At 38.8% G+C, this 27,180-nt stretch overlaps 2 protein-coding genes across 3 annotated transcripts; both read left to right on the top strand.

Moving 5' to 3' along the window:
• The first annotated feature begins 8,805 nt into the window (after nt 1-8,805).
• On the top strand, nt 8,806-12,422 carry LOC129730671 (ras-related GTP-binding protein A). Of its 2 annotated transcripts, none has more exons than XM_055690192.1 (3): nt 8,806-9,308; nt 9,481-9,580; nt 10,903-12,422. In XM_055690192.1, the coding sequence occupies exons 1-3, from the start codon at nt 9,237-9,239 to the stop codon at nt 11,883-11,885; spliced, it is 1,155 nt and encodes a 384-aa protein (XP_055546167.1). In that variant the 5' UTR covers nt 8,806-9,236; the 3' UTR covers nt 11,886-12,422. The 2 variants fall into 2 exon arrangements, with proteins under 2 accessions (XP_055546167.1, XP_055546168.1); XM_055690193.1 differs by having other exon boundaries at nt 8,812-9,185.
• A 6,973-nt stretch (nt 12,423-19,395) lies between these two features.
• Nucleotides 19,396-21,313, top strand: LOC129730673 (beta carbonic anhydrase 1). Its single transcript, XM_055690194.1, has 3 exons — nt 19,396-19,913; nt 20,454-20,726; nt 20,788-21,313. Exons 1-3 carry the CDS (start codon nt 19,821-19,823, stop codon nt 21,187-21,189), a joined length of 768 nt encoding a protein of 255 aa, XP_055546169.1. The 5' UTR covers nt 19,396-19,820; the 3' UTR covers nt 21,190-21,313.
• Nucleotides 21,314-27,180: the final 5,867 nt, after the last annotated feature.

Genomic DNA, 27,180 nt, shown 5'->3' on the forward strand with positions numbered 1-27,180 from the left:
GTGGTGAAGACGAAATTGATATCACCAAGTTGTTAATCTATTACGCTCGCGTTTCACATAGCCGATATGTTGAATTGTTGAAGACAAAGAAGAAGGAGAATTCAGATCAAGATGAAGAAGCCAGAAAGAAGAATGCCACGGCCCGTGCTCTTGAAGCTAATGTGTTTAAGTGTGATTCTCTTATATATTGAATCTTAGGTGGTTTATGTAAAAACGGTTCCTACAAACTTAATTTGGCCTAGGAGTCCCCGGTAATGAGTATTATATGCGTTGTTTATAAATTTTAGAAATTCTACGCCCTTGCGAGCGTCATTCCGGCAGTTAACCGGAACATTCGCCATGGCGGACGAAAACATGCGTGCAGGTATGTTTTCAAGCTTTTTCTGTGTTTTTTTATTAATTCCTCCTCCGTTTTCGCGACAAAATTGTTGGAATAGATCTTGCACTTCAAGTTTGCCCAGAAATTCTCGATGGGACGCAGCTGGGGGACGTTGGGCGGATTCGCCGACTTCGGTACCACATCGATATTTAGCCGCTCCATCTCCTCCAACGATCGCTTCGAGTAGTGAGCCGACGCCAAATCTGGCCAGAACACCGTGTCTTCGCCCTTATGGTATTTCTTGATAAACGACGCAACTTCTGGCAGGCACTTCGTACTATAAATTTCCTGGTTCACGGCCAGCCCGAAGCAAAAGAAGAGCAACTTTGACATCCCTTTCTCGCTGATTGTCAACCACAGCCGCACCTTCTTGGGGAACTTGGTCTGTGAAATATACTTCACCTCGGTGCTCACTTTCTTCGTAGGGGAGGTAAAATACGAAGTGCCCTACTAATCGTTGTCATCTAGGGTTAGATAGGTCTCGTCGTCCATCACCACTGCCACATCGCGATTTGCCGGCGAAATCGACTTGACCATCTTAAACCGTTGTCGCTGCGTCATTGCCTGCAGCTCCGAGACTAGCACCAGTGGACGGGACTGCCGCTTCCTGACATGTATGCCCATGTTTTCTAAAAACTTTTTCACTGTTTTACCGCATGCACCAACCTCCCGGCCAAGTGCACGCAGCGATTTAACCACTTTTCCCTCGGTCTTCCTCTTCAGCATTCTTTGAAGCTTCTTGTCGTTCAGGGTCGTTGGCCGTTTGGAACTGGGCTTTCTTTCGATGCTTTGATCGTTGTCTAATTGTGTCAAGATATTGTAGATGCCGGAACGGGCATACCCGGCGTCTACAAAGTGCCGCACTATGTCCGTTTTTGACGTGGCGGGGTACCATTTTTTTACCGCAAACGTTATCCTCTTGGAAAAGATGACGTCCGTCACATTTTTCGAATTTCTGCAACAATATCTCTGGATTATAATTAGCCTGAACACGCTTAAAAGGGACTATATTAGAATGTAATTCGATAATGGGATGTAAATCGACTGTCACGCTTTTTTTTTAATCCTTAACGGTATGAAAAAATGCAGAATTCTTAAGTACAAATAACCGGGAAAAATATTTGAACGTACCGGGAAAAACCAGGAAAAAAAACAGGAATTTAATATCGAGTTTTGAGTGGCCACCCTGCCTAAAGTTTGTTTTCAGTATAATGTGCACTTTCAATGAATATCTTATATTGTGTGTAAGCAATTTAAATTTAATTTTGATGCCATGATGAATTTATGATCGGTAGGCAAATTTTGCCGGCAGCACTCCCCTGATGGCAAGCAAGAATATCGGCCAGCAATATCGAGTCGCAATATCGAAATATCGATAATATCAAATGCGCCAATATCGGTCAAGAATATCGATATTTTGACAAGCAAATATCGATAATATCAAATATCGATAAAATATCAACAACCCTAATACCGAGCTATGTTGGCTTTGTATTGAATGATTTCTCGGAGCCATTTCTGAGTCGAGTTTCCTACGAAAATCAGATAGCAACTTGCCAATATTGCACTAAGGAGGTGCATTTTGGAAAATCCTGCACTGAAGCAGTGAAAGGCAATTCACCACTACCATCCAATGTGCAACCGCACACCACTTCAACCGCTCCCATTCAACTAGCCGGTACCAACAACGAAGCCGAGGCTCCAACCGCGAAGTCATCAGCAAAGACACCACCACTAGCGGAGACACCAACAATGACGAACGTAGCAGAAGCAGCAGCTGGAACGAGCCCGTTACAGCTAACCGACAAATTCACCACCGGGGACAAAAAACACAACAGACCAAAGAAGACACAAGGGCAAGAGCAGAAACCACCGCAAATCGTACCAGAGAGCAGTGAAGATGAAAGCGTGAACTCGGATATCCTATTTTCTGAGGTAGTAAGGGCAGAGGCTGCCTCGCCACCCCGGAAAAAAATTTTAGCCCGTTCGAATAAACAGCAGCATTCTTTATAATTTTGTATCTGGCACCGTTAAGCCGAGTTGCATTGTGCCGTGTCAAATAAACAATTTATTAAAAAAAAAAAAACGAAAACTGATAGCAGAAAGTCAGAACCAAGTTTTTTTTTGTTCTATTTGGAGCCCCAAACAATCCTTAATTTATCGGAAGTCGATTGGTTTAGTCTCCGCTTGGCGCATTGCATTTCAAATTTATATGGAGATTTGTATGGAAAAGCCAACGTTTTTGCATTTTCCATTCTAAAGAGCTGAAAGTGGCTCAAACCATAGGTTTCATGACTTCAAATGGTAGGTTTTTCGATGCCTAACAACTTAGCCGAAGACATCGAAGAGCTAGGGTTTCCCAAAAAAATTCTGGAGCTGTTCAAAGTTGAGTATGTCGAAATTTATGCTACAAATCATTTTTTCTGCCAACACTGCCAGTGTACTGGCGTTAATCAGATTTCCATCAGAAGTAACCTTTAAAACACGTTGTAGATTCTACCTATGCCTAGAATATTGACCTGACTTTGTTTGTTTGATCCAGCTGAGTGTATAAACTCGTTACGACAGGTTATTTCTGATGGGAATCCTACTGACGCCGGTACATTGGTAATTGGCAGAAAACAAGATTTTCTGCATTTAAATCGACATACTCAACTTTGAACAGCTGTAGCTCTTTTTAGGGACATCCTAGCTCTTCAGTGCCTTCTGCAAAGTTGTTAGGCATCTGAAATACTATACTTTTACATAACGTAGTGCATTATTTGATTATTTTTGAGCTCTCTAGAAAGGTAAATGCAAAAAAGTAGGTTTTGCCATATAAATTTTCATACAAATTTGAAATGCAATGCGCCAAGCGGAGACAAAACCAATCGACTTCCGGTAAGTTTACACACTCAATCAGATAATAAAAGTTCGGTAATTATTATTAAAATTTCGATCGGTAAGTTCGAGAAAATACAGAGTAGTTTGTAAAATTGATATAACTTTACATATTTTCTGTATTCAACAAATAATTTTACTGAATACTGCTATACTTTCTGCTGAACTCTTCGGTAAATTAAACTTTTACCGAATATAGGTGAAAAACTACCGGACCACTTATAGCGCTGTCAAATTTTATCTATTCCTTGTTCTCCTTCTGGTTGTCAAGTCACATTCTCGGTTCGTTTGAACATTGAGGTTCCTGCGAAAGAAAAAAAAATGGAGGACGTTTTCCAACAACTTCAGCAAGAAGATGATCGCATAGAACAAATTTTTCGTAAGTATATGATGATGAAATTTGTAAATATTTTAGGCATCAAACCATCACATTATTTGCTTCTACTTCCTAGTATCTGTTGCATGCTACGTAAATAGTTTACACCGCCATGTTAATGGACACATCCGGAAGATCCTCGGCTTTGAAACTTTAGCACAACTGGCATGAAGTTCATGCACAGTCCACAGCAGTAAAAAACGTTTAATTGATTTTCACTCATGCAAATTTGGTGCGGCGAACGTCGATTTTTGATTTTTTTTAGTTTTCAATAGTTAAAATTTTTAATAACATTTGAATAAAAATAATCATATAAATTTACGTCATATATCTGGTTTTCTTAAATAATTAAAAGTGAACAAAAACAAACATCACAGATCTTCCGGTACTGTCTAACCCAACTTACAGATTTGATCGGTGGTTTTGGCATCTAATGGCATTCGCCGTTTTCACAAATTAGGTCGGTAATAATGACAGAAAGCAACAACAATTTGATTACTGATCGGTCGGTAGTGGTTTATATTACCGAACGTTTTACCGAGCGCTCAGCTGTTGAAAAGTCGGTGAAAAAAAAACGAATTCGGTGATTAAATGTAAGTGTGTAGGGTTGTTTGGGGCCCCAAAAGGAACCAAAAAAACTTGGTTCTGGAAAATCGATCATTTTTCCCCACCCTACTGTGTAACTTTTCCGATCGGTCGGTGAAACGCCCGATTTGCGCCCGATTTTTAAAGTTTCCATACACACTTAGTTTCTTTTACCGAACTCAGCCATCTTTCCAACGAGTTCTCATCAGCTGAGCCATCAACAATCTGTTCAGTAATTTATTTGCTTGACGAGTGTTTCATTCTCGCTGAACGTCAAACATACACGCAAAAGTTGGATGGTGCGAAACCAATATAAAATTGTGCGTTTTTAGCACAATTGTTGATGTGGTTTGGAACCAGTACAATGATTGCGTGTTGGGCATAACGCAATTAATGCTCTAGCCTTTTTTTCAATGTATTTGTCAGCTCCAAACTACTACACCTAAACAGTTTCAGCTGGTATCTAGCAGCATTGCGAAACGTGCGAGAAGCAAAACCTTTCTCCTCCTTTCTGCTTGAGAACGAGGCATATGCTACGCTTCTCAAGTCTTTTGCACACATGCTTTCCCCTGAGTAGCAGCAAGCACGCACCGACAGTATGAGTGAGACTAACAACACTGGCATCAAGTATGTACAGCACGGGTGTCTCGCTCATTTCGTAAAGCGACGAGACGTCTCTTACGCGTCGCAATCCGAATCGAAAAAGAAGCAAAAGAGCAACCTGCAAATTATATGTGACGTATCTAGTCTCGTCGCACGTGCATGGGAAATCTACGAGCATGAGAGAAAGAGCAGTCACTAATACACTCGATGTGAGAAATAAAGTGTCGGTATATGATACATATTCTGATTTCAATCTATGTCAATGTATTCGCAGTACAACTGCTGCGTTATCCTTTTCACACATTTATTGTGCGATTTTAGTGCAAAATTTGTGCGAATCGAGAAGTACAATGATTGTACAAGACTTGAACTTTTGCGTGTAGGAGATAGCTCAGTAAAAATTTACAAAGTGTTCATCAAAAATTGCTGCATGAGTCGGTATTTACAATGCTGACTATTCGTCATGAATTACCAAGCGTTTTGTAAATTTACAAAGCTGACGATTCGTCAAAAATTACCGAGTGTTCTGTAAACGTACAGCGAAAAAAGAAAAATGCATACGACCATTGTGAAAGCTGCTATCACAACCGTTGAATAATTTTAAAAAGGTGAAATCTTGGGTGAAATCATTGTTGCGGATGTGCCATGATATGAAACATTTAGCTAAAATACACAAATACGTACATATTTGATAAATAACAACTTACTGAATAGATCGTGTACTTACACGTCGTTTTCTTGTAGATTTGAAAGTACGATATCCATTTTAATTTTTTTTTGAAAATCACACGCGAAACACTTTAAAAACTCAGCTTCGAAACTCTTTGAATATTTACAAATGGCGGACTTTTGAAGTTTCGTTTTGACAGATGCACAAAAATTGCCGAACAGTATAGTAACAAACATCAAGAGTTCAGTTTACAGAAAAGGTCAGCAATGTTTTTTGCTGAGCTCGTCAAGTGCCTTTTGTATAACGGTAATTCGGTAAAAACTTTAACCGACATCAGTAATTTTTGAGTAAATTACAAAATGATCAGTATTTTTTCAAATTTACTGAACATGACCGTAATAAAAATTACTGAACAATTAAAACGAGAATAAGTTTGATACGATTTTATATGGGAAAATCCACTTTTTCAATACTTATTCTCTAGAGATGTCAAGTTTGCTCTTAAAAAAATATCAATACATGATATTTGTAGGAAATTTTCCTGGGAAAAACTCTTCTGAAGACCGCAAGGCGCTACGATGCTTGTATAAACAGCTATTCACCCTAAACTGATTGAATGTCTGACGGACGGCTCACCATTGAAATTTTCCAGCAACACTGCTTCAGCATGTTGCAATTGCAAACTCGCTTAAGTATGAGAAATAATTTCGCGTGGAATTAATTTTCAAAGTGTGATTTTTGCTCATAGTATCTTCGGGGAAGCCTCCAAGATAAATTTAAGCGATATTCTTTTTCATCACATGGTTGAATTTGCAACAGCAGCACGCTGCAGCAGTATTGCTAGTAAAATGCAATGGTGAGCCGTTCGTCAGATATTCAATCAGTCTGGGGTGAATATCTTTTTACACAAGCAAGGTAGCGCCTTGCGGTCTTCAGAAGAGTTTTTCCCAGGAAAATATCCTATAAATATCATGTATTGATATATTTTTAGGAGCCAACTGGACATCTCTATAGAAAAAGTTTTGAAAAAGTGGGTTTTCCCATATAAAATCGTATGGAAGCTTTAAGAATCGAACGCAAATTTGGCGTTTCACCGATCGATCTGAAAAGTTACACAGTTGTTATAGGACCCATTAGGAACACGAAAAGTGCATGAGAGCGAAAAAATAACACCATTGCTTTTTTCTCATATAACCGTGTCCCAGTCTATTGCACATACACACGAACACACACACACATACATACATACACACATACATATACATATACACACACACTTACATTTAATCACCGAATTCGTTTTTTTTTTCACCGACTTTTCAACAGCTGAGCGCTCGGTAAAACGTTCGGTAATATAAACCACTACCGACCGATCAGTAATCAAATTGTTGTTGCTTTCTGTCATTATTACCGACCTAATTTGTGAAAACGGCGAATGCCATTAGATGCCAAAACCACCGATCAAATCTGTAAGTTGGGTTAGACAGTACCGGAAGATCTGTGATGTTTGTTTTTTGTTCACATGTTAACATGGCGGTGTAAACTATTTACGTAGCATGTAACAGATGCTCGGAAGTAGAAGCAAATAATGTGATGGTTTGATGCCTAAAATATTTACAAATTTTATCATCATATACTTACGAAAAATTTGTTCTATGCGATCATCTTCTTGCTGAAGTTGTTGGAAAACGTCCTCCATTTTTTTTTTCTTTCGCAGGAACCTCAATGTTTAAACGAACCGAGAATGTGACTTGACAACCAGAAGGAGAACAACGAATAGAGAAAATTTGACAGCGCTATAGTTGGTCCGGTAGTTTTTCACCTATATTCGGTAAAAGTTTAATTTATCGAAGAGTTCAGCAGAAAGTATAGCAGTATTCAGTAAAATTATTTGTTGAATACAGAAAATATGAAAAATAGAAAATAGAAAAAAACAGAAAATATTTACAAACTACTCTGTATTTTCTCAAACTTACCGATCGAAATTGTAATAATAATTACCGAACTTTTATCATCTGATTGAGTGTGCATGTGCATACATACATACATACATACAGAAAATGTTCAGCTCGTCGAACTGAGTAAAGTGGTATATGACATTCGGCCTTTGAGACCTTTTTTATACCTTCGGTTTTGCCAGTGATTGCTATACCTTTCTAGGATAATGGCAAAAATGAGGGTTTTGTCAAATGGAAAACCTTTTTTTGATGTTGTAAGAATTTATTAAAAACTGATGTCTTGAATGAAAACGCGCTTTTGAAAAGTAGCACTCTAACGCAGACTCTAAGTTGGGTAAACGGTTAAAACCTTAATTAGGATGCCATTCAAATAGAAAAATTAAAAGCTTTTTCTCGTCAATCCAAACGCCAAATGTTATTTCCACAAATCGTAGTACTATGTCAAAGTTGAACACCATCTGCCAACTAAAATTAAAGTTTTCGAATAGACCATTTTACGAACTGACAGGTATCACGGATCCTGCTGATATTGATGTTGCTTTTACGTGCGTTATATCAGCGGTTCCGATCCGAGCTTTCTGTCAACATTTGATATTTTTTAATCTATTATTTTTTCAGTTTGATAAAAATTATTCAAATTTTTGATTACTCTTACTTTTGAATATGATGCAAATGGATGTTGATTTTTTCTTGTAAACCTGAAATTCTATGAATGATCGTGAAATTATAAATGACAGTTGAGGTTACTAAAAGCATTTTTCACGAGTAACAAAGAAATGTAAATTTAAAACTATGTACAATGAAATTACTAATAATAGCGAATTTCTTTATTCCACCAGCTCACCTCGTTTTGACCTGGAAGCGCACTAACTGCTGTCAAAACCCTTCTTTGTTCGCTCGATTTTGACCCAGTTTTGACCTGACTTGCTGCCTGAAGCGCACTGTACAATTTGTTAGCTTCAACCCACTACTGCACGTGCTAAGTTCGTAAACAATTATCTGGCATCTCTTTCTTACTTGCGTCTTAAATGGCGATGACGTTTTATTATCCCTCGGCAGTTTTGCCCGCACACAGTGGAATAAAGAAATTCGCTATAAATCTAAAATCTACTAGAGAATCTATTTTATTCTAAACATTGCCAGCAACAGCAACAGAGTATTGTATGCAAGATTAACCAAGAGCAAGGAACACAACTGCTCGTATCTTTTGTTGGTTATATTTTTTTATCGTTTTTCTCACCAGCGAAATCGTATAAGCGCTCATCAACCTGTTTATTTCAGAAACTCCTCCATTTCTCTTACTCCGCCGGATCTAGTGGTATCATTCTATCTCGCTTCGAAGGCCAATGAGAAGAATGAGGACTGCGTAGAGTAAATGTCGTAAATGTCAAATCGCTTATCAGGTTCTTCGGGTTCTTGCTCGCAAGTGTTGGTGAAAACGTGAACAAAACGAAACTGGCAGGATCTTCTCCGACACACAAAGTCGAATGGTTTGACGGATACTGAAGACAAAGTTCAGGAAAAAATTACCTCAATTTTTCGATTCGTTATTGGAAGAAGTTTTTAACAGGCATAAGTCGATCAGATCGGCAAAAGTCTACCGAAGGTTGCTGTGCAAGAATCATTAGATTCTATCTTGAGTCTTGCCCGTGGTTTGCATATTTTGTTGGACCTTTAATCCATTGAGATTGCAGAGGAAACACTGCGCAGAAGGCCAATAAGATGAAGAAGAAGGTAAGTGATATGGAATGTTTTTGTCTGATGAAACCGATTTAACCCTATTGGATGATAGGAAAAATTAAAGGGTTTCCTTCAAAAGTGTTCCATGCACTGAAATATATTTCGTGGGATGTGTTGGTGAGTAACCTGCAGTAATAATATTTACGCAGTTCAGAATACACTGCTCTGCTCAGTAGCTGTTGATTATTAGTAAAACGCGAAATGTTAAGGACACTAGATTTTAATACGTTATTCGCATGAATGATTCAGAATGATAATAGATATAGGTACTGACGAAATTTTTTTTCAGGTTTTACTGATGGGTAAAAGTGGCTCGGGGAAGACCAGCATGCGATCGATCATTTTTGCCAACTATATCGCAAGGGACACAAGACGGCTAGGAGCGACAAGTGAGTATTTATTTTGCTTTTATTTTTTGCATATTCTACGTTGGCAGAGAAATAAGAATAATATAAATTAGAAGCTTTTAAGTAATCTTTATTGTACTTGCTTTCGTTGCTCAGAAATTAATTTGTGTTAGCAGAACTACGTTTATAATGTGCAAAAACCAAAGCATGACATAAATGAGCGAGAATAATGCCGCAACTGGTACTATTCCTATCAATTTTAGTATCACCTCTGGCTCAACTCGCTGTCGGTTATTGCCCCCGAACAAGCTTCTTTCACCAGTTCTCAGCGGTTTTGAGATGGTTTGGAAATAATTCCACAGCAAGCTGTTAACCGTTTTCGTTGACTCCTTTATTGAGAGTAGCAATTTGACGCTCTGCTTTAACACCAGCTCTGTGATAATAAATCCCACTGCCACAAACAAAATAGTTACCAGATTCCATTGAAAATTTCCACACAGTCCACTTATCTTTGTTGTGGTTTCGGTTGCTTGATTAGTGGTCGCTACCGGTGGTACAGGACTTACAACTTCCGTTGCATCCAAAGTTTGTTGCTCTTTCGGCATTGCCTCCAGCTCGGTAGTGGCCTGGGTTGGTGTGCTTTTTTCATTTTGAATCAAATCAATCAGGCGATTGAGCTTTGTGCTACGTTTTGAAAAGCTACTCGTTTCGGAAAACACTTCTGATCCTACATCAGAACGCGTGTCGTCTATGTCCGAATCTGGATCAGCTCTGATGGGACTGGGTGTGCCTTTTGTAAGCATTCGGGTCGTACGGCGGTCGTTGATGTTTGAATCTTGCCGATGAAATAACTCTTCCAGTTCTGTGTTACGGTGAGCGTCATGAGTTTGGCCATTCATTCCATTCGGAGACGACAGAGGACGAAGTTTGGTAAATATCAATTTATTGTTACGACAACGTTCGTACATCGATTCCATACTGATTTTTTGAAAGATACTGTCAGCACATACTGTTTAGTTTCAGATTTGAAATGATTGCTTCGATCCGTTAAATTTCTATTGGTTTGATAAAATATTTAAATGAATTATCTATCGTAGCTAGTAGCTGCTAAGTAAAAACATTTAAAAAAAGCTAAAAAAGGCAACTGCGTTTTTTAAAGATTTTAAGTATGTCAAGTTATTTAAATTAGTGATGCCACCAAAAAATTTAATTAAATACTGGTTTTAACTGGTGAAGATATCTCACTGAGGGACATACAATTCAATCATAACTAGGAAAATCTATGTGTGTGAAATTGCTGCCATATTATCAATTGTTTTTCTAGCATTAAAAAAATATTTTCCTAAAAATACTTCTACTTTTAGTTGATGTGGAGCACTCACATGTGCGCTTCCTGGGCAACCTGGTGCTCAATCTGTGGGATTGTGGCGGCCAGGAGTCATTTATGGAGCAGTATTTTGCTTCCCAGAAGGATAACATTTTTCGCAATGTCGAAGTGTTGATCTACGTGTTCGACGTGGAAAGCCGCGAGCTAGATAGAGATATGCACTATTACCAGTCCTGTTTGGAGGCCATCCTGCAGAACTCCCCGGATGCCAAGATTTTCTGTCTGGTCCACAAGATGGATCTGGTGGCGGAGGAACAGCGTGATATTATTTTCAAAGAACGCGAAGAGGATCTAAAGCGGTTATCGAAACCGCTAGAATGCACGGCTTTTCGTACCAGTATCTGGGATGAAACATTATACAGAGCCTGGAGCAACATCGTTTATCAGCTGATTCCAAACGTAAAAGCATTGGAGCATTCACTGAATTATTTTGCCAGCGTGGTCGATGCTGATGAGGTGCTCCTTTTCGAACGGGCGACGTTTTTGGTAATTTCTCACTGTCAAAGACAGCAGCATAGGGATAGCCATCGGTTCGAGAAAGTCTCCAATATTATCAAGCAGTTCAAGCTATCGTGTTCAAAACTGGGGGCAAAGTTTTCTTCCATGGAAGTGCGAAACAGTATATTTGCTGCTTTCATTGACACGTTCACTAGTAACACATATGTTATGGTGATAATGTCAGATCCCTCCATTCCGTCGGAGGCAACGCTGATCAACATCCGCAACGCTAGGAAATATTTTGAGGAGCTGGAAAATCCCAACAACAGCTTAAGCTCGAGCAACCCCATTCACACAGCCGCCACACATGTTGGCCACGCAGGGCTGGTGGCCAATGGTGGATCTTCCCTCTACTACTCACATCACCAGCAGCACCAACAACTCCAGCAGCAGTTCCTTCAGCAGCAACAACAGCTGCAACAGCAGCCTCAGTACCATAATTTGAACAACCCGTACCACTGATATTTAATCAAAAAGAAGTACTTTTATTTCAAGTAACCCCTCTTCCATAAGCGTCGCACGAGCGTTGCTGTAAAAAAATACTTTCTATGATTGCTCCTATGATTTCCTATGCTGGTAGCTGATAAACCCGAACAACTAATCTGGTCGCCTTTCGTACATGATAGTAGAATCAAAACATAGTCTGTAAACAATTATGCGTTTTTAGTTAAACGAATTGTTATGCTTTAATCTGTACTAAGGAAAAACTTGTATAAAACCATAGAAATTTGTCCTTCGGTTCACCAACTCCTCGCGTTCGCTCGACGACTGTTGATTGTCTAAGCCATGTTGATTAAGGATCACTTTGTTGAATATTCAATCTTAACTAGCCTAGCTTAACCCCATTTGTTTTCGACTAGTGCCAATACTGTGAAGATAAAATCAACGGAAACGAACGAATAGAAAGTGCTGAAGAAAAAAAACCCCTTGGGAAAAAAGTTATTTGTAAAACATCAGAAAAAACCACTCTGAGAGATAATAAACGTGTTTTTATTAAGAAATGGTTTTTGTTTTCTTGAACAAAATTGTGTTTGAAACGGTTCAACATCGTAGTGGGTTACATTCTCCATTAGAGTTATTTGTTTAAAATAATTTTTAAAAGAATGCATCCAGAGTAAATTTGAGATCCAATATCCAGTGTTGATTATACACAATTTATTTTGAAAACCAGAGAAAGCATATAACTATTATATATTGGCACGAGGAACAAGGTTTTGATAAGTCTCCTTTCTCTTGACATAATGAGACCCTCTTAAAATAAAACTAAACAGAGGAACGATTGTTGAGGTCTCTCCAAGAAATTGCGATTTGGCAGGAAGGGAAAAGACTTGGGATAGTGGAGTTAATAGAATGAAGTGTGGAGTATAGAATATCACAATAGGTCAAAAGTTTCTGTTCGCAGTGATAAGTCCACCCACAGAAAAAAACCCACATTCTATCCGAACCCGCATTTAAACCCGTTAATTTGACGTGGAATGTCAAAGATATCGTGCAGCATGCAAAAACATAGTATTTTTAGTTTATGATTACTATGAACATTAAAGCTAGTCATGGTCAAGCTCGAACTTCTATATGCTACTTTATGTAGCTCATACATGGAAGAAGATAGGAAAAGTCAACTACAAGCGATAGCTGCGTCATGTTTAATTATGTGTTTTATTATGTGCTTGAATCAATCGAATGCATCGTTTTAGATCGATTATCGGTCGAGTTTAGGTGATAACGGTCCATGTATAATCAACAGTCGTAACCTGTTACAGCACTATTATTATTTTTGGTTATTTGAGTATGCATAAGCGAGATGATTCATGAAAGTGAAGTGTGTGTGAAAAATGAAATTAGTTCGTGAGAGTAACAGAGTTCTTATGTTGCAAAACACAAAATACCCGTGATTACATGGTGAAAGATGAAAGACGTCATTTGCCAAGTACACACTTAAAAAATTTCGCCGAATCTCGGCATTGTTTGTGCAGAGATTTGGACAGCCGAGTGCTCGGCAACCATCTCGGCTGAATCTCTTTTGCCGAGAATCTCCGAAAACCAATATTTGACAGATGTCATTTTATGCCGAGAATCGCGGTACACAATTGACTGTACTCTCGGCAAATCCAACCGAGAAGCGGCAAACCAGTCCAACGACCTTTCGGTTATATAAGCTGAATGTTCGGCACAGTAAAGAGCCGTTTTTTCAGTGGAATCCAATCGCAGAAAATAGTTTTGCTATGAATCAGGTAAGCAAAGTTCTTTCAAAAGATAAATTATAAGCTCGATGAGTTTTAGTAAGTAAAGAAATTTATTTATACTAAATCTTGAATACTTATCTTTATCTTGCTCGCCAGTAGGGCGTTGAGCTAAACATCTAATCTAAAATTACGTCTAATGCCTATCCCTAAAACAAATACAATATTGTATTCACACGATTTGAAACTACACTTTTTGAGTTCCAGCCACTTCCCCCCAAACTGTACTACATTTTTTTCGGCTACTGGATTGTAAACACTTGTAATTTGCACAAATTTCAGCCAAACTTGTATCCGATTCCTGTTTGCTCACCCGTAACACGCATAAATTTTCACTAAGAAAAATGGCGGCAACTCGTTCATGAGAATGACAGCTGTATTGCCGAAACATGGCAACGAGTGAAATTTGTGCCGAGACACCAGTAATGTTTTTGCTGACCTCGGCAACAACAGTGTTTAACGATAAATTCGGCAAAAAATAGAGACGAGATTCGTCAAGCTTAGTTTTTTGGACGAAGTCTCGGCAAAATGATCTGATAACTGTCGGCAACCGGCATTTTTTTGCTGAAATACCGGTTGAATCCAAAGTTGCCGAGTGAACTCGGATGTTTTTTTGCCGAGCTCGAGATCCAGTTTTAAGTGTGTACAAAGGGATTTTTTTTTAAATTTCGACCCTCTCTCCCCTCACAATAAGGCTGCGTAAGATTTTTCATCAACACTCTCCACCACAAATCTTTTTCATCATCATTATCATTAAAAAAATATGCATAAGGCGACATCCATAAATTACGTAACGCAAAAAACCCAATTTTTGGACCCCCACCCCCCATGTGTAACGAAACGTAACGCCAACACCTTCCCCCCATAAAAATTACGTAACGCTGCAGAAGGATTTCCTTGATAAAAGTGCTCGTTTTTGAGAGTCTCTCCAGAGATTTTTCGTCACGTAACGCTGAACTCACCTCCCCCCCCTCCCCTGTGTAACAAATCGTAACGCCCAAGCATACTCCCCCTCCCCCCTATGAGCGTTACGTAGTTTATGGATGCCGCCTAAGGGGATTTTCGGTGTTCACTACCATAGACTTAAGCCTGTAGTACACTCTTTGTCTAATGGTCAAGTATTTGACCTTCTGTCATAATGGTCAAACTTATTTGACATCATGGTTGTTGTTTGCCCGTGTTTGCCCCATGTTAAAATTGGAGAGTGACAAACAATTATCTTTGACCAAATTTTTATCTGTCAAAAAGTGCCAAATATTTGACGCTTGGTCAAAGAGTGTAATACAGGCTTTAGTTTTTGTTACATTGACTGAAGGACTGTTGCCTGGGAACATTCGGAGAGGTAATCTAACTTGCTATGCTTATCGTTTCGGCGTTGTGCCAGGACAATGTCGTCTGCTAGGACGAGGTCATTGAGGTGCTTCATTGTTAGAGGATTTCAAGGCAATCCTCGATTTGGTCTACTGTCAATCGTTCTAACTCATATCCAGAATGATGAGAAACAGGAACGGTGATGAAATGCAGCCCTGTCTCACACCAGCAGTAATCCCTATAGGGTCGGACAAGACGCAATTGGGCAACACCTTGCACGATAATACCTCGATGAGATGGACTAGCTTCTCTGGAACTTCTCTACTCCTAAGTGCGCTCCAGATGTTTCCGTGGTTGAGTCAGTCGAACGCTTTTTCAAAGTCAACGAACACCAGTAGAAAAGAGTCGTGGAATTCGATTATATGCTCTAATATAATGCGGAGCGTTGTGATATGGTTTAGACATGATAGGCCAGCACGGAATCCAACTTGCAGCCGAATAGCGTCGATCTGCTCCTGGATCCAATTAGGGATTACCTTACAGAGAGTAATACAAGGTAACGTGATGTCACGCCAGTTACCGCATTCAGTTAAGCCACCTTTTTTGGGGACTTTGACTAATATGCCCTGCATCCAGTTAACGGGAAAAGTTGCGGTTTCCCATATGTTGCTGACTAGCTGATGCAGTCTATCCCTGGTTCTTTGTTGGACATCATACTTCTGACTGCCGCCTCAATTCCATCTAGCGATGGCGCTTCGGAGTTGACGCGATTGATGCGCCGAATTATTGGCGTCAAGTGCTGCTGGTTTCGTTGGTCATTGACATTTGAAAATCGAAAGAGCTGTTCGAAATGTTCAGTCCATCGCTTAAGCTGTTCAGTACGGTCAGTCAGTAGCTCTTGCAGCGGTATCTTCCTACTCATTCTGTCACCACTAAGACGGCGAGAAATATCGTACAACAAGCGGATATCATCATTGGCGGCGTTTTCTCCTTCTTCGGTTAGGGAGTTAGTCCAGGCTTTCTTGTCCCGTCTGCAAGCGCGTATAACAGCCCTTTCCAGTTCATCGTATCGTTGATGGGCATTTGTCTTAGCTGCTCTGGATCGCGCTTGCCCAATGCCGGTTTTCGCCTCTCTCCGTTCGTCGATCTTCGTCCAAATTTTATCCGAAATACACAACCCCCGAAATCCATTTTGCCGAGGGTTTCTTCACTTGTCGCGATGAAGGCGTTCTTGATGCCAGTCCATTGCTCTTCGACGGTTCCACTAGCAAGCAAATTCGTGGCTCGGAATTCAAGTCTTTCGACAAAGGCCCTTTTCACCTAAGTATTCCTCCAACTTATTCTCCTTGTTGAACACGTTCGACGCATCGACGTATCTTAGCGATATAAACGTGCTGATCGGATGAAAGTCGGCACCGCGCTTGTTACGTACATCAACAAGGCTCCCTTTCCATTTTCGTGCTGGTTTAGGGTGAAAGAGCGATTTACCAATGTTGTTATTATCAAAAAACACTGTAAACAACTCTACGTTTTCGCTCAACTCGTCCCATGATGCGTTCAAGATCCGCGTTGTTTGAGCCAATCTTCGCGTCGAAGTCGCCCAAGTGGCTTTGAGTGTCTTCCTTCGGGATTTTCTCAACCACACTGTACAGCTGGCTGTAGAAACTCTCTTCTGCAGGTCGATAGCATCTGTTGACGCATAGCACTAGTTTGCAGTAAGGTTTTCAACCCGTGTTTTAAATCTGGCCATGATTATTCTTTCGTTTAGTAGGAATCCAGCTCCTCTTTCTCGAGTAGCATTTTCACCTCGTACGCCATAGTAGAGCAAGACTCATCCCGATGATGTGTTGTGTTCTCCAGTGCCCGGCTAACGGACTTTGCTCAGTACCAGGATTTCAAGCTTCAGGCAGCTAGCTTCCCTTGCAAGTTAAGCCAGCTTACTCTGCTGGACAAGGGTTAGTATATTCTTCGTTTCGATTCGTGTCCGTGTTTATATGCTAAAGGTTGTTGCCAATGATCCTGTTACTGTTTCTGTTACCAGGTCCATATCCCGCTGACGGGGCTGCCATCTTGAAGTGTGCGGCATCCACCGTTCTTCCTTTCCTGTTGGCGTAGTCAACCAACGTTGCGTACCCCAGCCGGCACCACGTAGAAGTAGGGATAGAAGTAAGCGACCAGAAGTGATAGATTTCACATGTTCACTAGGCAGTCCCAAAAAAATCGATGTTGAAAAAGTCAAGGTGTACAGCCCTTAATTGAAGGATAATGTTATTTATAGCATTTTTGTAAAACATTTCGACTTTCTAAAAAATCGTTTTCAGGTTGCCCAAACGTGATTTATAAAAAATGACTTTTTCAAGCTACTAAACCACTCTTCTGCACTTTTTTCAAATCTGTTCGATTCCTAAATTTTTCAATATATTTTTTTATTTTTGTGGGGTTGTTTTTGAATATTTTGCATGGTTTGGATCAGCATCGCATTCGATTATTTGACTCACTGAGCCCATTGAACATCACAAAAATGAATTTTTCTCATAACTTGCAGATAAAACCCTTCAAAACACATATAAATTTTTTTTCAAGAACTGAAATTTTTACTGCAAAGCGGGATTCAAGACGAAAATTTGCATGAAAAAAGATCCTTGATGTCTTATCGGGGGGCTGAGATATTGGCGTTTTTACATGTGATAGAAAACTATGCATTTTCACAATATTGCCACGAAAGCTCAATATCTCCATTGCACAGTGATTTATTTCGCCGTTTTTGTGCGATTAATTGAATAGTAATTCAAATGTTGATTATAGCCATAAGGTATGTTTGGAGAAGTTGTAGTATACTCAAAAATGCATCTTTCAATGTAGAAAAATGGGTGATAAATCCACCAATGAGTGAGCTAGAAAATTTACTTTTTATTCAGAATAAGATAGACGCAAGGTGTCCTCGACAAAGTTTTAGGTTATCTTAAAACAAGAAACTTTACCGAAGACATCATGTTTCTATCTCTTACATATTACGAGCAACATTGAGTTTTCTATTAGAAGACACTATAACAATTTTCGTTCTAACTTTTTTCGCAGATTTTTCCGAATTTTTAAACTTTCTACCAAGTTATCACGCATCCAAAAATGCATTTGTTTCCTGAACATTGTTATTTTTGATCACCCAAAATAAAACAGTTATTTAACATATTTTTTAAAATGCAAAGTTTTCCATCACATAGGAAAATGCCAATATCTCAGCTCCCAGATAAGATATCAAGCATCTTTTTTCATGTAAATTTTTGTCGTGATTCCTGCTTTGCAATAAAAATTTCAGTTTTTGATCATTTTTTTTTATTAATGTTCTGATTTTTTTATTTATGTTTTGAAGCGTTTTATCTAAAAATTATTAGAAAAATTAATTTTTTTGTGAAATCACCGTCAAAAACCCTAAATTCCGAAATCTACGTAAATTCCCGTGAAAAGTAACTTCAGTTCAATTTATTCAACCGAGTCTGGGGAAAAATATATCAGAAGGACTTTCGTAACATTCGGTGTGAAGTTTAAGTTTCGATCGATTAGAGCATATACTCTGGAAGAAAATGCAAGATATTCCAATTTTCTGGATGATTTTCACACAGAGGACTTCATCACTGTAACATTTTATTAAAAGCAATCAGAAAATATCTCAATTTAATTTAGTATTTTCCGCATAGGCATCCGACATCCAATGATTTTGAAAGATAGTAGTCAGTAACACAAACGCCCGTGACATAACGCGCGATGATTACAGCTCAACAATTTGTTCAATACTATTTTTAGTTCATCGGAAATTGTATACCTTTTCCAAACGGCTTATTAAAATTATAATCGTTAAAATAGGTTTACACACTCAGATTTTATTACCGAGAACTCAACAGCTGATAAATTCAGCGAAATGTTCTACAAGTTTTCGGCGGAATTTTCAAGAACTTCGGCAAATGAAATGTGAATACTTGCTGGTTTACGGTAAATCGATATATATGCTGAGTGTTCGTCGAAATATATTGCTGACATTTGTTAAAAACTTCGCCGAGCTCAATCAGCTGTTGGGAAGTTTTCCGAGATAAATTAAGTGTGTACAAATTGACTGTGAAAGTTACTACCCCCACCAGGTGTGGCCATCCTTCTCCAGGTCCCCCAGGTTGACCTGGTACACTTGTTCTGTGAGGTTCTGTGTGCTGATAGTAGAGGTCAAAGTCCTTTTACTAGAATTATGTATGCCATCTGTTTGACCTTGCTCGATTGCGTGAGCGCGAGTGAACTGTGAGTGTGAAGAACACTGTTTACTTTCAATTTCGTTCTGTCTGCGGTCAATTGTCGCTGACAGTGGGCAATTGATAGATAAATATGTGTTTAGGCTGACCAGCGGCATGCGGACGGCTATGAGCGCGCTAGTCTTCGTTTAACAAACTTCCAAGTCTGTACTCCGTTATAGAGTTGTCAACGTCGTTGTATACCGCCATATATTTCCATCAAAAGCACGTGCGTTGCGCTGTGTTAGTAACATAATCGCGGATGAGAAGAGCAAATGATGTGTTTTCAGTGAATTTCTGTTGAGTTGTGGACGGCGGGTTGTGCTGAACGGAGTCATTATTAGTAGTCGAGACGACGGAATGTTTTCGTTCTGGCGTTTGTTTTTGTCAAATTTGAGTTATTTAATCACTGTTAGCAACTAGGAAGACCTATAAGTGCGTTGTCTAGGGCCTGATGCTGCGGATTGGGGATTGCATTGTCTTTAGTGTTGCCACCTTCTTGTGGGTTCCAGACAGATGTTTGATTTACCATAGGAAAATAAAAAATCGATTTATAATAAGTGAAGTGAGTCATGGAGCGAATATTGCGAGGAGTGATGCGCTATCGGAACACCACCCGTGAGCAGATGGTGAAAGAGTTCCAAAAAGTGCGAGACAATCCACAGGTAAGCGTTGATAGCTATTATTATCATTAACGATAAAAGCAAGTGGCAGGTTGCGCGTTGGCTCGTAACGGCGTGCATTGAGGAAATTTAAACTTTCACAGAAAACGTATACTGCGTGTTTATCATAAATATGAGACAAAGGAATAAAAATATTGGGGCTGCAAATGCTCACAAATTAAAAAAAAACATGATTGTACTTCTAAACATTACAGTCAAAATGATAAAATCACAAAATGAAGAAAAAAAAAATAAATGCAACCCACTTACGATCCCCTCATCCCAAGGAAAATCCGGCGCACGGTTTATATCTGAACTCTTTAGAAAATCAATTAGTAGATAACATATCACCATTGAGCCTGAATAGAGGATTGCACGAACGTGTTGCGAGTATCTTATGAATAGCACGAGTATATGAATGTATGTATGATATACTGATCAAATTTGACAGGTATTAGGAAAAAACATTGATTGATTAAACATCTAAAAAAAAAGTTCAATCCTAACCAATCAAAACTAACAAATTTGTTCTACGATTCGCAGCCGAAAGCGGTATTCTTCACATGTATGGACAGTCGAATGATTCCAACCCGGTACACGGATACCCATGTTGGCGATATGTTCGTGGTTCGAAACGCTGGCAATTTGATACCGCATGCGGAACATTTTCAGGACGAATATTTCAGCTGTGAACCTGCCGCCCTCGAGCTAGGCTGTGTAGTGAACAATATCAGACACATTATCGTATGCGGCCACAGTGACTGCAAGGCTATGAATCTGCTGTACCAGTTGCGGGATCCTGAGTTTGCGTCCATTGTTAGTTTTTTAATGTTACAACGTTTACTTCATTGATATTAACTCGATTTTGATTTTCTAGAAAAACCGTCGAATATCCCCGTTACGAGCGTGGCTCTGCGAGCACGCCAACACCAGTTTGAGCAAGTTCCAGAACCTCAAGGACGTTGGCTTGGATAAGCCGTTGATATTCTCGTCGGAGACTCCGCTGCGGAAATTTGTGGCTTACATTGATCCCGAAAATAAGTTCGCCATCGAGGACAAACTGTCGCAGGTGAACACGCTGCAGCAGATCGAGAATATTGCATCGTACGGATTTTTGAAGAAACGACTCGAATCGCATGATCTGCATATTCACGCGCTTTGGTTCGACATTTATACAGGTGATATTTACTTCTTCAGCCGAAACTCGAAGCGGTTCGTTCAAATCGACGAAAGTACCATCGACCGACTGCTGGAGGAGGTGAATCGCTTCTACTCGTGAGGCGCGATTTGTTACTGTGTATGTTGTTAGATTGTACATATTTGTTATTAGGGGATCAACAACAGCTTTTCGTTTAAAGATATAATTCTCAAATAGATTATATTATATTATTTTTTGTTTTAAATGTTGTTTTCTAATTACAAGAGAATAGTGCTAACAGCTTACCACTTTGTAAAAAAATATGTCAGCATATTTGACCTTAATCGTATTAACTACGAATTAGTCACCTTTATTATTGAACAGGAGGCGTATCGAATGTGATTCGATCGAATTAGTCGCCTGTTGAATTTTGCTAGCGTATCCTTGAATACGTTATTTATCGAAAACCCAACATTCGTACATATTCAGAATTGAGACCGCATTTTTATTTTTTTATCCCAGTTTGTGTCGTTATACGCCTGCATCTCTGCATAACTCATACGGGGGGTTTTACGAAAGCTTCGCAGAGGAAACGTACAAGCTCAAATGAATACTGTCGTAACGGTGCAGACTTGTTAATGACCCAAGTATGATGACAGTTCTACAAGGTATGCTACATTTTTGTCTATCCACGCACACAAACAAATCTCGTTATGAAAAATTTCGCGTTTTGTATGGAATTCAGAACATTTTTAGAAATTTCTCGTTGTTTTATGTCTGATTTTTTTAGTTGGAGAGTGAATCTCCAGTTAAAACACACTAGAAATTGATATTTTTTTAGATTTAGTGTGAAAAATTGCGACAATATGTCGAAATAAAATATATAAAAATGCTATATTTCTAATAGTTGGAGCATAATCTTAGTCATTGTCATAGCTCATGACTTTTGTTACTGTATGAAACATAAGCGACTCTATTTAGAAGCGCTATTAGAGTACAAGAAAAAAAAGGAGAGTGCAAAAAGGTTACCGGCAAATTGATGAAAAACAGCATATTTTACCTAAACCGCAGCATGTTTATGTATTACCCACAAATAAAACATGTTTCAACATCATTTCTATAACTTTTCAGGAAAGTATGTTTTATAAGTTTAGTTTAAAATGCAAAATCATTTCAAATTTCATAAAAAATTGGAAAAAGTTCATAACGATCAATAATACTAATGCATCGACGTGAATAGCATACCTTTTATAACTGTCATCTATACTTGAGTTAATGACAGCCCTGAAGAAAACTTGAAATTTCATTCTATTTTAATAAACAAGTTAAAAAACAATGAAAAAAATTTGGAAATGTTTAGTACTTGTCTCTATCGAATCCAATTTAACCCTTTTTGTTAAGCAATCAAATCTATAGTCGTACGTAAGAATTACAGCTGGAAAAGGTCTTCATATAAATTTATTGGATATGGTAAAAAACTAGGTAAAAATTAATTTTCGAACAACAAAATTGGTTAACTGTACCCAATACTAGTCCGATCAATATGGTGTTAAATGAAAAACTGAACTTTGTACCAAAAGTTTTGGAATAACATCAATTTTTAACGAAAAATAAATTACAATCCATTTGTAATTATATATAAAATTTAGTATTGATTTTGTAATTTTATAAAATTATCGAAATCGAAATAACTTGTAAACGAATGCATTTAGCTAATTAATTGTTATGAGCTTTCTAATTGGAAATATCTATTCAAATTCTTTTAAAATCATGAGAATACAAATAATTGAAAACTCTTGAAATTATTTATTTTGGAAAACGTAACCCAATAAAAAAATTGCCTCTCATTTCTCTATCCTGGACTTTTTACCAAAATCACACTGTTAATCATGAATGAATCACATTATCATGAATGAACGTAGGCGCAGCATGTCGTAGTAGGTTACCTAGATATCCGCTGTCAATTATGTCGGAATAATTCAACATTTTCCGTATGATTTTTCGTATTAACTGAAACTGATTCGGCAACTTTTAATTTTCTTCAACGCTGTGAAAACAGATGAAAATACATACAGTTGAAATTTAGTTATTGTAGAAATTCATCTCATATATTTCTGCTAATTCAAGCTGGTTTTAGGAAATTTGAGGTGAACGTTTCAAAGATTGAAGTAATTTTAGTGTAGTGAGTGATTTTGTTTAGTGATTAAAATAAAAAGTTGTCCGCTAGTGATGAAAAAAACCTTGGTTGGCTGCTAAACATGTCCCGTTGTAGCCGTAACCAAAAACCATATGTAGTTCTACATCAACCTTGCGGTCGTGGCTTTGCATACAACCCTTGTGATATTTTAAATTGATAATTGCCTCAAAGAGCAAGATTCTTCATGATGGCTGGATGAATTTAGTTAAGTCCAGGACCTTTCGAGGAGTCTAAATTTTCTGGACCCTGCAAAATATCCTGTATCTGAAGTTGGTTGACACCTACATTCCTTCGATATTCTGAGTATAATGCAAAATAATCGCGGCTGCGATTTTCTTTCGGAAATGTGGTAAATATTTCTTGGAAAAATTTTGCAAATAGATTGCAATTTTTCTCCGAGCTCTTACCAACATGTTCGTCGAATTGCATTATTGATGGAAAATATTCTGATTTCAGTTTTGTTTTACGTAATTGAAGAAGTTCTTTGGACATGACTTTTTTTCTCCTGTTGGGGGATTTTTGGACCACTGCGTCCATCTATTTAAACTTTTGTGGTATGCCCCGGTTTGCTGTACGGCGAGCTATAGCGTGATAGGTGCCAATCGGGAATAACTTGTGTTATGAAACTAGTTACCCTGACTGGCGGCGCAGACCAGATTTTCTTGGGTTCTAGGAAGCCCTTATTGAACTACTGAAGTCTGCGTCTAATTGGTGCTCAGCAATTGCAGAGCAAATGTTCCGAGGTTTCGCTTTCTGAGTTGCAGAAGCGACAAATATCATCTTGGGTGGAGCCAATTTTCTGAAGATGATGTTCGCTCGGACAGTGGTCAGTTATCAGGCCAGTGAATATACTGAGATCGTTCTTATTGAGACTCAGCAACTTTTGAGAAATTTTTGTGTTTGGTGTTATGAATATTTTTGATTGGATAAGAGATTTCACTGCCTTCTAATTTGCTGTAGTCTCTTTTTGTTCCCATTTCTTAGCTCAGCCTTCAGGACACAGTCTGAGATACCACAAAACGGTTCTGGACCAATGAAGGTTGATTGGGAACCAAATCTGGTGAGTTTATCTGCAACTTTATTGCCCTCTATTCCGCAAGTTACCAGGAATGCAGTATAGATTTACAAAATTCAACTGGCTTATCTGTTGTTGAAGGTAAATGCAGTCCCAGACAATTCTAGACATGCTTTTTTAGGCTTCCGGGGCCTTAAGTGCCGCTTGACTGTCGGAGAAAATGCAAATGTTGGCGTGTCTATACTTCCTTTTCAGGCAGATATTTGCACATTCTGGCGGCTTTTCCAGCCTGAAAGACTGTTGGCCAGTTTCCCATAGCTACTGATATTTTCGTTCTAGGACCGTACACTCCCGCTCCTGTTACGTTCCCCATTTTTAAACTGTCAGTATAGAACTTGATCGATCCATTACGAACGCTAGGTCCTCCCGCATCCCATACTGAGTGAGAGGGTTCATAGACTGAGTATGGGATATCGTAGTTGGATCTAGGTTCCATCCAATCACTGGTCATGTCCGTTGCTGGTTCAGTAGGTAGGAGATTCAAGATCTTCAAGTGACCCATCTTATCCCCATATAGTATCATTTCATGTCGTTTGAGCTTATATGCACTTTTCTTGGCCTCTAGTTGAACGTGTTGATTCAAAAGAAGTAGATGGAGGATAGCTTCTGTGCGTCTTGCCTTATCGATGATGTTACCACGGAAGAGACAGAACCAATCTAGTGATTTCGCAGCTTGCTATGATTCGTCCAGTTTCATATTTAAAATTACGGAATACAAGCTAGCCGCTGAAGTTTATCTAGCTTCCTCGTTGCCGTGGTCTCCTTGGTTTTTGGCCACTATACTAACGAAGCGTAAGAAATTTGAGGCCTTACTATTGCGGTGTACACCCACATTACCAGTTTTGATTTTAAGCCTCAAGTTCTTCCCACCGTCTTGGAGCAAACCCACAACGCTGAGTTTGCCTTGCTTATGATTGAATCTAAGTGTGCGTTCCAGGTTAATTTAGCATCTAGGATTACACCGAGTTACTTAAGTCGTAGAGTCGTTGTATTTAATTTCCACCCCACTAGGGTGTAGAGACTGCAGGTGCAGTTTTCTTCTTTTCGTGATGTTTTTGCTGGGTTGATGCTCAGGCCTTCTTTTATACATCAAAAACGTGTAAGGTTTAAGGCCTGCTGCATCCTATGTGATATCACATTGTCGAATTTACCACGAACCACTATAACTAGGTCGTCAGCAAAGCCCACAACTTCAAACCCTTCTGCCTCAAGGCCCCTTAGAAGGTCGTCAATCCCCAATGACCATAGCAAGGGAGACAGACCCCTCCTCCTTGCGGGCAACCTTTAGTTGCAGTCACGATGGTTGACGACCCAGCCAGCTCTGAGGTTATTTGTCTGTTTGTGAGCGAATGTCTCTTTTTCATGGCTTGTGCCATCAATAAATATGAAGCATTATCGAAGGCTCCTTCAATGGCAAGAAATGCGCACAGAGCTACTTCTTTCATAGAGAGGGACTATACTACTTTGGTCATAAGTGAAGTAACGCTGTGATCGTTTATTTTCCAGCTTGATTAGCAAACAGGAACTCATATAATGGATATTTAGTTACGTTTTCAGATTTTAGGTATTCGTATATAACCTTCTCCATCGTTTTCAGCAGAATTGATGATAAACTGATGGGTCTAAATGCTTTTGGAAAATGACTTGTCGCTCTGGCCCTTGTGAAAACCTTTCCAGCAATTCTGTTCGCAACCTATTTTGTTGTATCAGACCTTGGAGTGATAACTCGAGAACATCTTATGTCGTAGGCTGGGTTGGTTTCGCAGTTTCCAGAAGTGAAACCCGGAAATTGACTTTCCATCATTAAGCCTAAAGCTTCAAAAGGCGTTTTTGTGTACCCGCCGTCATCCTTTTTAAGGTTCCCTGGCCCGTTCGAGTGGTCTTTTGCGAGCGTCTTATGAAGCATCGCCACAATTGGGGAGCATTCCATACTTTCGCAAGTGTGAACCCAGGATTTTCGCTTGGATCTCCTTACTTCATTGTTGTATTCGGTTAGGGCTCTCCTATACGGAGTCAAATATCTTAAAATAACAATATAGTTCACTCTAGGATTTCCCATATATTTCCGTGAAGACAGACAGGGAACACCCCCTCTTGTGGTGAAAAAGGTAACTAAACTCATTGCACAGTGGTACAGTAAGGCATTTTAGGCGGACATAAGCTTTTCGTTGCGATTTTGGTTTGCGGTTTAAAGCCATAGTTTTTGTAAAAAGTTGTTTTTTAAGCATAGTCCTCTATTTATGTGCAAATGAAAATTAGGGTGGTCCTAAAATCAACGAACTAAAAACAAACTAACTAGTTTTTATTTACATAAATAATTGTAAACATTCTTTGGCAAACTTGTAGATCAACTAATTCTAAGTAACTTTTTTGTAGACAATAAATTTGGTTTCCAAAAACAGTCTTTTCGCTCTATTTTTTCAATTCAAATTTAAAAATAAAGTTTTCTTCGGTAACTTTAATCAAAAATACGCCAATTTTGACGAAAAAACATTGTCGATATATTGTACAGATGAAGAGTTTTCACTATTTCTATTTTAAAAATAGGCCCTTTTAAAATATTAATGTCTCCGTTTAGGGCAAACATAAATAATATTTTTGGTATCATTTGAAAGAACAAATATTGTATAAATATTGTGAAGAAATACCGAACATAAAAAGGAGTAAATTTACCTTTTTCGTCGACCGGTTTCGGGCTACGATCTTGCCCATCAGCTGGACGATGTCCGACTAGTTACTTGTGGTAGTTACCGATCCTGATACGCAGAGAGTTGTACTGTATTTACAGTTTCGTTAGATGGTCAATTTTCGGCAGTTTTCCAGTCACCAAAAGTCGCCATTTTACAACTCAAAATGTTGT

Source organism: Wyeomyia smithii, chromosome 3 (assembly GCF_029784165.1).
Source record: "Wyeomyia smithii strain HCP4-BCI-WySm-NY-G18 chromosome 3, ASM2978416v1, whole genome shotgun sequence".
Lineage (NCBI taxonomy): Eukaryota > Metazoa > Arthropoda > Insecta > Diptera > Culicidae > Wyeomyia > Wyeomyia smithii.